The sequence below is a fragment of the Chiroxiphia lanceolata genome, chromosome 1 (assembly GCF_009829145.1).
Source record: "Chiroxiphia lanceolata isolate bChiLan1 chromosome 1, bChiLan1.pri, whole genome shotgun sequence".
NCBI lineage: Eukaryota > Metazoa > Chordata > Aves > Passeriformes > Pipridae > Chiroxiphia > Chiroxiphia lanceolata.
The window spans coordinates 120224394-120236542 of record NC_045637.1 but is presented as its reverse complement, the minus strand read 5'-3'; the positions used below and the strand labels follow the sequence as shown (position 1 = coordinate 120236542).

General features: G+C 41.1%; 1 protein-coding gene across 2 annotated transcripts in view; it reads left to right on the top strand.

Annotated features, from left to right (window-relative positions):
* The window catches only part of PLEKHA8 (pleckstrin homology domain containing A8), a 49870-nt gene that overhangs the window by 15776 nt on the left and 21945 nt on the right, over window positions 1-12149 (top strand). The window contains exons 5-14 of one of the 2 annotated variants that reach the window (XM_032707540.1): window positions 62-220; window positions 1130-1170; window positions 1856-2013; window positions 4493-4652; window positions 5054-5139; window positions 5719-5777; window positions 6366-6496; window positions 6983-7053; window positions 8320-8381; window positions 9295-10799. In XM_032707540.1, the coding sequence (XP_032563431.1) occupies window positions 62-220; window positions 1130-1170; window positions 1856-2013; window positions 4493-4652; window positions 5054-5139; window positions 5719-5777; window positions 6366-6496; window positions 6983-7053; window positions 8320-8381; window positions 9295-9492 (1125 nt within the window). In that variant the 3' untranslated portion in view covers window positions 9493-10799. Of the gene's footprint in view, window positions 1-61; window positions 221-1129; window positions 1171-1855; window positions 2014-4492; window positions 4653-5053; window positions 5140-5718; window positions 5778-6365; window positions 6497-6982; window positions 7054-8319; window positions 8382-9294; window positions 10800-12149 lie in introns of those variants that run through there. The other variant, XM_032707548.1, reaches the window with a different exon arrangement.

The following is a 12149-nucleotide window of genomic DNA, read 5'->3' as shown; positions in this document are numbered from 1 at the left end:
AGTTGCTCCAAACTGATCTTATGTAGTAAGTCCATTTCTTCCAATTGATTTCTTCCCACAGAATGAGATTGATATGGGAGCTCTGTTAAAATCAACCTGTGACACCTTCCTGAAGACTCTTGAAGAATGTATGCAGATTGCAAATACTGCCTTCACTTCTGAGTTACTGCATCAGACCCCACCTGGATCCCCAAATTTAGCAGTTCTCAGAACAAGCAAGGTAATGGCCAGTATCTTCTTCTCTCAGCCTTGACAGGGATGCTAAGGCATCCTTTTCTAAAGTAGCATTTGTAGAAGTAGGGACTGTGTTAGGGAATGTGATAGCTAGTAGTCCTACACTGGACATACTCTGCCATTTCTTATGGTTTTCAAGCAACGTAGGGCCATTTTTAATAAGCAGTGACTGATCTCTTAACCTTTAACGATAGGTGAAAGTTATTAAACATTACCTTTCAGGGCCTGCAGTTCCAGGTGCAGGCAGTGATGTTTCAAAGTACCTTGGCTCTGTGGCAAGTTCATGCATTGTGGAAGCTCACAGCAATTATAACTCTGCTAAGCTACGGAAGCATCAGATCTGTGGTAATACGCCAGTGGGAGCTGATGAGCTTATCTCTTTAATGACAAGGGCACTTTCTTGAATCCTGGATCCATAAGTACAGGCACAAAACTGGAGCATCTCTGGCAAACTGAAGGTTAAGGTGTATGTAGGAAGGTAGATGCACGACTGCATCTGAGAAATGATTACTTCACCATATCTGGTGTCTTGGCCTCATGTTTTTCTGGTTTCTCATAATTTTTTTTTTAAATAAGGAAAACATTGCAAAGGAAACTCACTGCTTTGTTTCCTTTCCATGTGCTGTATGGTGTCTCACTTGACACTTCCTAGCTAGGTTCTGAAAGAAATCTTTTGATTTTCTTTCTTTTCCTTTTTCTTTTTTTCTTTGCAATATTGCAATGGTATAATAATATAGCAGCTTTTTCACTTCTGTCTGTATACAATCTCCAGGTCAGAGAATTAGTGAGGGGTTTTTTTCTGACTCCAACTTGTGTTTAATAAAATGTGAAGTTTGAGATGCATGATACTGTCTTCTTTCTGTAAAGAATATTCTTCCCCCTCCATATCTTTCAGGTAAAGCACTCTGTCTTGTCCAGTCACACCTCAACAGAAAGGTATAATAAAAGTCTTTACTGTCAGTCTCTTTCTAATCTGTTTTTGGTAGTGTCCTTTCCTTTTTTTGCTTTACTCTTACTAGTACTGGATGCAGGCAGAACTGTGTCACTCTGAAATGCATACTTGGAAGCAGATGCAACAAAAGGGATTTGGCTCACCCACTTCATGTCTCTTCCATATCAGCCCTTTCCCTTTTATTTTTCTCAGCAATCCACTTGGTTGACTCACAGGTCAATCACCGGCCAGCTCTCTCCCGCTTCAGTGCTCATTCCTGCATTTTAGGTTCCACTCCATAAGTTCATAAAATCCTTGATGGTGAGCAGACTATGATTTGTGGAGTAGATGGCAAGGATCCCCTCTTTAACTACTAATGAGGGGATATTCTATTAGTTACAGTACCTGCCTGTGATTTTCATTTTTGTAATTGTATTTTTTTGATTATGTATCTTTTTAATAAAGATCACTGTAAATATATTTGAACTCTGCAAGCTGAGGCCGAGCTGCTGCAAAGAGCTGCGTGGTTCTTTTTATTATTTTAGACAAGTCCTTTTGCTCACAGCAGCCTGTGACAGCCTATAATTTCTGTCAACTATTTTTCTGTTATTGTTATTTGCTTGTATTTGCAGGAAGAAGCTTACCAAGCAATGCTTTATACACTAACTGTTATTCTTTCTCTTTCTTCAGGCAGATGGAATTGAACCCCTGTGAAAATGGCTGTGTGAAAGCAGAAATTAACCATCAAGAGCAAACGCTTATTAAAAGTCTGGAATGTTTAAACTTGGAAACAAGTGAGGGGAACAGTGATGTTTCTGTTGAAGATCACATAGCAGAGGATTTGTCAGGTAATTATATGCACTGTCTCTTATCCAGGATCATTACTCTGCAAGTGTAAATGAAGGGATGTGTAGGCCGCCTGTGAGAATACCAATCCCTTGCTTCCCCAGAGAGGGAATATCAGTCTGTTTCAATCAGGTATCTGCCCTCTGTGAGTCTTCTCAGCATAGCTCCTGCTGCACTTTTTGATGGTTTACTTGAGACTGAATGGGGAAGGAAATTAAAAATTCTTTTTTGGACAGGCTGAGGCCCTCCAGATGCTGATTGACCTATGAAACAATACAGCCTGGCAGAGCTTGGGCTCTTCTTGCATTGTGGACAGCCACATTATGCCCAGAGGCTCTCCTTTGGGAATCCTGGCACCTCTGCTAGTATGTAGAGCTGTAGTGTCAGAAGGAGGACATTGAAGCTTTGTGTGCCTGTCTGGGGGGGCTTGAACTTGTAGTCACTCTTGATTGCTCTGACAAATCTTTACAGGAAATTAACCCTTTTTCTGCAACTGAGAATGTACTAGGAAGCATCTTATTTCTTTGTGCATGACCAGTAAAATACTGCTGAACTAATTCAGTAATCTGGATAAGTCTATTTAAGTAACATGATTTCTGCTTAGCCTGTTGAATGGACTGTAGCATTCTTGAGCAGTAGCTTTCTCTGCCTGGCTGTTATTCCAAAACATACATATACAGTCAGTGAATCAGCTGAAGTTTTTAAGCCCAAGTTAATGATCATACTGATTTTGCTCTTACATGAGTTCTCTTTGGAGCTTTTCCCATTTCCATGGCTGGTATCATGTAGTGTGGCAAGTCCTTGCAGAATAACATACATGTGTTACCATTTAGCATAATACCTCAAGAAAACAGCGGTAAAGCAAGGAGATCAAACTAATTCAAGTCAGATTGTTGGTGTCATTTTAGCTACTGTGATTCCTGTGCAGAAAAGAGAGAAAACTACCTCCTCTTGTGTACACACATGTGAGTTGCAGGGGTTTGCTGGCAATACAGGGTGGAGTCAGGGTGTGCAGTGCCATCCGTATGGGGTGGGCTTACCCAGCCAGCCCAAGGGCTTTTTCTCCACAATGGCTATATGTTGGTGCTCCTGGGCTCACCAGCTCTACCCTGTCTCAGATGCTTTTTCCCTCTCTCTCCCTTTTATTAAGAGCAGTCAGTCTTTAAAAATACTCAAGCACTTAAGTCCTGTAATAAATTTCTGTATGTCATTTACGGCTTACAGTGTTTGAGTTTGAAATTTTGGAGGATGCCAGGCTTTTTGCATAGCACTCCTGTGGAATCACTGCGGACTTGGGCTGTTTCTCTACTCACCAGCCTGTGTGTCTTGGTGAAGGACACATCAGTGTCATCACTCAAATTCTAGTTCCTTAGGAGAGACACTTGGATTGTTAATGTCAGTGACCTCTGAGGCCACTTTTATTCTGCCCTGAGGAGAATGGCTCAAGTTTCATTGCTGCTACTGGTGTGAGTGGTTCTTTTTTCATGCAGCACCAGGCTTATTCAGTGGTTCTGCAAGTGTGCTTTCAGATGTCACTTGAAGGAAGAGAGTTCCTTGCAGCTTGATCCCTTCAGCCAGAAGCTCAGTTCTGCTTCAGGTTTCTCTCTAAACCTCACTGACACTTGAAAATATTTCTTTCCTGGAGAGACACATTCCCTGGGAAATCTGGGATCCTAGTTGACAGTCTTCCAGCAAGATGTGCTGTAGCCATAGCTTGTATGCTGCAGATGCTGTGAATGTATTGTTTTTGCTTCTTGAATTGTTCTAAAAGTTCTCCATGAGGTCAGAAGGTCTTATCACCTATGGGATGTATAAGGAAGATTTTGTCTTCCTTCGGAAGTGCTTGTGTAGTGCTGTATGTATTTGAAACAGATGTACTTGACCCCAAAGAAGAAAAAAGAGATCACAGCAGGGAAGAGGCACACGGATCTTTTTCTGGGAAACTTTGAAGATATTCGTGGAAATGGGGGAGAACATAGCAGTCTTTGATGTCATATTGGTATCCATCTAAGCAGCCAGTTTGCTAACTTATCAGAAGGAGCAAGCAAGTCACTGTTATTTTTTTGCTTTTGAAAATGCACTGTGCCACTTTAACAGTACTGGGAAAGTTACAGCCACATGAGAAATAATCTTCCTTTCAAGGAGATGAGTCTGCTCCCTGCTGCACCCAATTGCTTCTTCAAAGCTCTTCTCTCATAAGGCTGTCCTTGCTGAGGATATGTGGGCTCACCTGCATTGCTGCCTGGTGCTTGGTCTGTCTGATTAAAAGAAATGAGGAGGGAAATGTTTGAAATGTTGCCTGAGCACCCAGTAGACCTGTAGTGAGAGTCATGGTGCTGGCAGGGAAACTTTTAAACTGAATGATGCAGGTATTCAAGTGCCTTCCTTCAAATAGGAGGGCATCTTGAAGAACAGGAATAACAATATGGGTATGTAACTGGGTTTTTTGTCTGTTTTTCTTCTGTTTCCTGTAAATGTTAGGCATTAAAGAAGATGGAGAAGACAAGCTGCAAGCTGTAGAAAGCTGTGCTGCCCACAAGTTGTTGCAGTCAGAAACAAATTCTTTAAGTAGATTGACTCCGTGTGAGGAAGACAGAAATGAAAATGATTCTCCAACCTTCTTCAGTGTCATGAGCAATAGGTAGTACAGATTTCGATTAAAAGGATTATTGAAACTTTGTTAAGTCTTTAATTAACTTATTTTTAAGACTTTTCTGTCTGTAAAGCTGTATTTACTGAGATTATTTAACAAGACTGCTTACAGCACAGTAATTAGAAGATGATACCTTTTGTAAAATTAACTGTACAGGATGAAGTGGAGGTTTTTCCTTGTTTGTAATTGCAGGTCTTGCATGCGCACCACCAAATGTGTATTTTCTGCAGTCAGTTACTTTAACATAGTGAAACAAATGTTGGTGGTTTCATGTCTATAAATTTTACCTCTATGCAAATGACATGGACAGAAAATGTAATTTTGACATTAGAAGTTGTACAAAAGGAATTGTTAAGGTGACAATCTTTTCTGCTTGTCCTTGGCACCAGGTTCAGTGATATTGAACTTCGGGAGGAGGAGGGCATACCCACAGAGGAGTTTCTGGAATCATGTTATGCAATTGTGCCTGTTCTGGGTAAGCAGCTTCTCTTCTCCTTTTGACTGCTACCAGCTGCAAGAAAAGGTGGAGCAGTTAGTTTAGAAAATTTGTTTCTTCACTAAAGTGATATAGTAGAAACAGTATCAGCAGAATCAATTTGATTGGTACCAGAACATGTTTCTTACTCCTTGGCTTTAAAGAGAATCCACTCTCATTCAGATGGGACCCATGTATAAACAGCTTGGAAACCTGTGGTCTGTCTGGAACAGCAATTTCTTCCCCTCAAAAGAGCAGCATAAATACCTTACACATCCAGTTCAGCTGCCAGCACACCATCAGCTGTAATCTGTTTGATTTTTCCATCAACAGTGGATGTGAGGTCCCTGTGAGCATGCACCCTTTTGAAGACTTCCAGTAGGTCAGAGTGTTTTAATGCTTGTACTGATTGAGGTGGACTGGTTGCACACCAAAGAAAAATTGCGTTGCATCATTCATTTAGTATTCTCCGGCCATTTAAAGCATTGTTAAGAGAGTAAATTAAATTAATTGTTACTAAAGCATGAGGACTGGAAAAAGACACAATTTTAAAATATGTCCTTTTTTTCTTTTTCCTAGACAAGCTGGGACCAACTGTTTTTGCTCCTGTTAAAATGGATTTTGTAGGCAACATCAAGGTAACAGCTTATTTCTAGCACTGGTTTTTGGTTTTTAAGCAAAATATCTATTTTAGGCACTAAAGCTCAAAAATATGTGGTAGGAGTCAATAGTGGTAGGCTATTTAATATTTGATAATGTTACCATCTGTCAGATCAGAGCACTGAAATGCCCCTAATTCTGTTCTTACAGTACATGCTGTATTTAATAAATCCAGTTGTGTCCAAACTTATAAAAATACTTGGTTGACTGCCAAGTAAAACATCTGTTACACCTAATGAATATGACTTTGATTCTGAGCTGAACAGGTTTGTGATGTTAGCAATATTGACTTTAAGCTGTAAAACAAATGGAGGGGAAAAAAAACCCCCTTCGCTCAGCCAAGCAGGAGGAAGTTAATGCATTAAGAAGCAGATGTGTCTGGAGTGGTGCCCTGGACCAGCGTGCCCACCTTGGCAGCGCAGCCATGCCATGGGGAGTATGTGACATGCTTGTGAATCTGTAGTATCTCTTATCAGGAAGGAGTCCTGGTTAATGGGTGGTATTTATAGGACAGGTCCCTGTTTGGTCTTAAAAGTCTGAAGCTTTACTCGTTGTATTTTCTCCAGAAAATAAACCAGAAATTTATTACCAACAAAGAAGAGTTTGATACCCTTCAGAAGATCGTGCTCCATGAAGTGAACGCAGGGGTAGCACAAGTTAGAAACTCTGCTACAGAGGCTCTCCTGTGGCTGAAAAGGTAATGACCTCATATCTGCATAGGGTGCAATGAGAGGTCTTTCACCACTGCAAGCTTGTGTACGTGGAGCAAACTGATTACTTTCCACAGGTTTCATCAATCCAAACTGACCAGGTTCAAGAGTAATGTGTTGTTTGTGGTTGTATCACTGCAACTTTGCCAAAAGGCCTGAAAAAGCAATTCCAGGACACTGGGGTTTTTCCCCATGCAGGTGAAGTTACAGTGAATGACTAATCCTTCTGGGCCAGAGCATCAGGCAGATGATTTCAAGATGCAGCAGAAATGTTTAGCAAAGTTTTTTTCCCTTGGGCTGGGAAAGAGGCTGGAGGAGATGGCTGTGGTTTTTTGTTCAGAATGAAAATAACTCCTTAATTCTGAGTTTTGTTGCTCTTCTGAGTTGTATTGCAACTTTGGGGGCTTTGTTAGACTTTGGGTTACTTTGTTATAAACATGGTTTCTTTTTATTTCATGGGTTCATCCTGACAGAGGCTTAAAGTTCTTGAAAGGGTTTTTGACAGAAGTGAAGAATGGGGAAAAGAATATCCAAACAGCTCTGAGTAAGTGCCAGTTGCTTTATTCTTCATGTACTTCTGAATTTACATACTTGGCTACTTTCCTCCTCATTTAGAACCTGTATTTTCTTTTCATCAGTGACAAGTGATGCAAGTAGTCTCTAAGACCTAACATTTTTGAAAGCAGAGTTTTTTTAAATGGTTGCCTTGCGATGGGTTACTAGATAAGTGGTCAATGTTGATTTATTAGCAGATAAAGATTCCTGTAACTGGCATACTTTTGACAGAGGAGGCAGTCATGTCTTAGGGAACCAAGAGCTTTGTCTGATTCCACTTTCTCTACTAGTTTGCAGCAAGAGTGCTCCCAAATTTGTAATTGCTGTTTTGTTAGTTTGTTAGTTCCATGTGAGATTGACCATGACTCTTTGAAATCACCTCTTTGCCAGTATGGCTGTGAATTGCCTGCATCCATTAGAAGGGAGTTTGTAACAGAGAAGAAGGAATTTTTTTCAAGTGCACAACTTCTGACACTTACCAAGCCAGGCTAGTGGCCACAGCAAGTACAAAACAAAATATAAACCCCTCTTAGACTTGATTTGGTTATTCCTGAGTAAGGCACTCTCTGTATGCATGAAGTCTAATGTTATAATAATCCTTTAAAACAGCTTTGAAACAGCTTTTTTTTAGAGCTTTTTATTTTACCTTCTTTTAAACAGCTAAGCAGTCACCCTATAGGATTATTGAAATGAACTACTACACTGAAGTATGTAGCAGCTCTAGGAAGTGGGTTTGTAAATACACTGCTACCATATGTGGGTGTTAAACACTATGGAAAGTCAAGGCATTTATTTGACCTTCTGAGTCTGAAGGCTTCAGCACTGAATTACTCCTTGAATTGCTCAGTGCCTGCAGCAGAGCCATGCTGCTGGTTTTTTCCCACTTTTTCATTCCCTTTCTTCCCCTGAAAAGTTCTTCCATATTTGTATCACCAGTGTAGTTTCAGTTTACTGTTGGAGTTTCACCCTGTATAGTATTTTCGCAGACTTCACATTTGCCTTCCTGTCTGTTAGAAAACTTTCTTACCATGAATGGGTTGGAAGGAGATTTAACAGCAGAGCTGAGCCCAGTGCAGAAATCCCAAATCTGTCATCTCCTTTCAGTCATAACTTCAGTACTCTGACACAGCCATTATTTACATCCAGTGGCAAGAATATACCCTTAAATAGTAATTTCTAATCTCTGAGATCTCTTTGTGATGAAGACTTAAAACTGCCATACATCTGTCTTGATTTATAATTTTTTTTCTTTAAGACAATGCTTATGGAAAGACATTACGGCAGCACCATGGTTGGGTTGTCCGAGGGGTCTTCGCGGTAAGTATTTACCTTAGTCGCTGATAGAGCTGGGGGTCTTATTCATGTGATCATATGTTGTGTAATTAATAAACTGTATTAAAATTATTAGATTCCTTTGCCAGAACCTTATTTTCAAGGTGAGGATTGTGCTTATCACTGTTTGGTCTTAGGCTTTAAGGGTGGAACCTGCTTTCTGGAGATGAAACAGGCAGATCGCACTTGCATGCACGCTTTTTTATTATGTGTTTTTAAGCACAGTCTTGCAGGGCTATTAAAGAAAGAAATGAAGATTTGAAGTTTCTTTTCTTAAGATTGATCTGTCTTTGAATATGAGCATTCAAGAAGGGTTAGTGCAGAATGTGTGGGGAGTTGAAGTGGAATATATTGGCTAGAGAAAATTTTTCATCCAATCTGGCAGCTCCCCCTTGTGTTTGTCCCTGGAAAATTATCACTGAAATTACAAAAGGAAAAAGGAAAGCCCCGTCCAGGCAATAGTGACTTTGACTGGGAGAAACAGAAATGCTGGGGAAAGCTTTCTAAAAACCATTTTGAGAACTCAGTGCTGAAGTGTGTGACGCTGGATTGGGACCTCCCTTAACAAACTGTACTTTATTTGGGGTTTGCATTTGCACTTAATAAATTTCTAATGTATGCTATTTATTTGTACAAAATATGATACACAGACACTTCATAAAAATCAGGCCTCTCTGAAGATGTCTTAAACTGGAGATCTACACAAAAATAATAACAAATAAAAATAAAATAGCTTCCCTCGTAGTTAAAATTCTTAACATACGCACGTACACATAATTAAATTAAAACTATGCAGTCTAAGTGCAAAGAGGGAGGTCTTAGAAGGTTTTTGTGGCTTTAGTTGTGTTTCTTTTCCTGTTCTATTTTGCAAATATAAAAGCTTTGGTTCCTCTCCCAGTTGGCTTTAAGGGCAGCTCCAACATATGAAGATTTTGTGGCAGCTCTGTCTGTAGAGGAGTGTGATCCTCAGGAAGAAACATTTTACAAAGGAATGCAGAGGGACCTCAACATTTACTTACCAGCCATGGAAAAGCAGCTAAATATCTTGGACACTCTCTATGAAGTACATGGTTTGGAATCAGATGAGGTGGTATGACTACAGCAAGACCACATCTTAAAAATTCAGGGACTGTGTCTGTTAACAAAGATTTCTTCCATTTTGGTTTTTTTTGGACATCATTTCTGTTCATTGTATCTTTTCCGATGGGAAGGGTGTTGTGATTGTTTTGGGGGAAGATTGTGTGATTTTTAATTTTTTTGTTATGCTTGTTTTGCATTTAGATGCAGAGGTACTGTTTCTCTTTGGGTCATAACTGTGTCTGTGATGAATGTTTTTGACTGTTTCTCTTCTACCTGTGCACTTCCTCTTCTCTTCACCTCATAAAAGTAACAGAGCAGAATTTGGCCTTTGCTCCTGTACCTTAGGAGAGACCTGCATGTGCAGCAGAGCTGTTGTGTGCTGTCAGCACAGCACCCAGGCAGGCACTGCTGGCTCTTCCTCTCCCACTCCCTGTGCCCGCTCCCTGCCATGGTGTAGGAGGGCAGGGGTACTGAGCGTTATTGTTACCGTGGTAGCAGAAGAGAAGGGCAGCTGAACACCAGCTTCCAATGCAGTGAGTTAGTCCCTCAATTTGGGTTGAGGCTTTTTAATGCAAATACTTAAATATTTGCATTAAATAAATATTTATTAAGGTAAATAAATATTTTAATCCAAATGTTACAGACATCTTCACCACAGATGTGTGTGACTGGTTGTTTGAGCAGCCCCAGAAACCAGCCTTTGAAACAGGGTGTTGTGTTCCCTGACCAGCTCCCAGTGTGTGCCATGGTTTCCCTGTCAGCTCCTACCAGTGGACTACAAGAAATTTGCTGCCACAGACTGACAGAGCCCAGCTAATTTCAAGAGTGCTTTACATAAGCATTTGAAGATCATGTCTATCATCCTGGCTTATTAAGGTTTTGGTGGGATTTTCTGTTTTGGGTTTTAGGGGTTTCTTAAATCAAAATCACACAAAACCAGAATATTTGCTTTTAAATTGAATACAGCTAGCAGTTTAAAAAGCAGATATCATTAGAATCCTACCTGGGCTGTCAGTATGGGCAGAAACTTCATGAAAGTGGATGTGAAATGAAGAAAGTGTAGGGAAGCTAGAATTTGTGATGGAGCTATTATTACACATTGGCCCAATTACAAATCTTGACTTTTGTAATTATTTAGAAGTGACTGAAAATTAAGAAAGTAGGGTTTCCCCTTTTTCCCATTTTGCTGATATAGATAAAAATGTGCTCCTTAGCATTGCTGCTATTAAGAATAATAAAGAAGTCCTTTTAGCTAGTGATATGGTTAAGGACTGTGCTAATGAGGTACTTAGAATTAGTAAGTCTTCGTAAATACAGAAGTCAGTGTTGCCATACTCACAGAAGTAATACTGGCTTTTGCTGTGCTAAAAACCATGTTGTCAGTAAAATGAATGTATTGCAGACCTGCTACCCTGCATTGCTCTGTGACAGGAGCCTCTCTCCACACTGAATACTTGATCTTTTCTAAAGAGCTTAGCATTGTGAGCTTTAAGAAAAGCATATGATACTTGAAGAAAAGGCCAACATCACACTTGTATAAAGAAAGATACCAGGACTCTAATGAGGCATTTTATAGAATCATACAATATGCTGAGTTGGAAGGGACCCATCAGGATCATCAAGTCCAACTCCTGGCCCTGTACAGGACACCCCAAGAATCACACCATGTGCCTGAGAGGGTTGTCCAAATGCTTCTTGAACTCAGACAGGCTTGGTGCTGTGACCACTTCCCTGGGGAGCCTGTTCCAGTGCTCAACCACCCTTTGGGTGAAAAACTTTTTCCTGATATCTAACCTAAACCTCCCCCAACTCAGCTTCATGCCATTTCTTTGGATCCTGTCACTGGTCCCAAAAGTAAAGAGAGCGGTGCCTGCCCCTCCACTTACCCTCGTGAGGATGTTGAAGTTTGCGAAGAGGTCTCCCCCCAGTCTCCTCCGGGCTGAACACACCAAGTGACCTCAGCCACTCCTCATACAGCTTCCCCTTCAGACCCTTCACCATCCTCATTGCCCTCCTTAGAGCACACTCTAATAGCTCAATATCTTTCTTATATTGTGGCACCCAAAACTGCACACAATATTCAAGGTGAGGCTGCCCCAGTGGAGAGCAGAGTGGGACAGTCCCCTCCCTCGACCGGCTGGCGATGCTGTGCCTGATGCTCCCCAGGACACAGTTGGCCCTCCTGGCTGCCAGGGCACTGCTGACTGATAGTCAACTTGTCATAGACCAGGACCCCCAGTTCCCTTTCCTTAATGCTTCCATTCAGTCTCTCATTCCCTAGTCTGTACACACACCACGGTTGCCCCGTCCCAGGTGCAGAATCCGGCACTTGCCCTTGCTAAACTTCATAGAGTTGTCATTGCCCATCTTTCTAATTTGTTGAGGTCTCTCTGCAGGGTCTCTCTACCCTCGAGGGAATTGACAGCTCATCCTGATTTAGTAGTGTTGGCAAACCTAGTATACCTTTGAGTCCTGTGTCCACGTCATTAATGAAGATATTGAAAAGAAGTGGGCTGAGGATGGAGCCCTGTGGAACCCCACTAGTGACCAGATGCCAGTCTGATGTTACCCCATTCACTATTACCCTCTGTGCTGGACCCGTGAGCGAGTTGCTCACCCATCGCGTTACATGGTTATCCAGTTATGTGCTGGGCATTTTGTCCAGAAGGATAC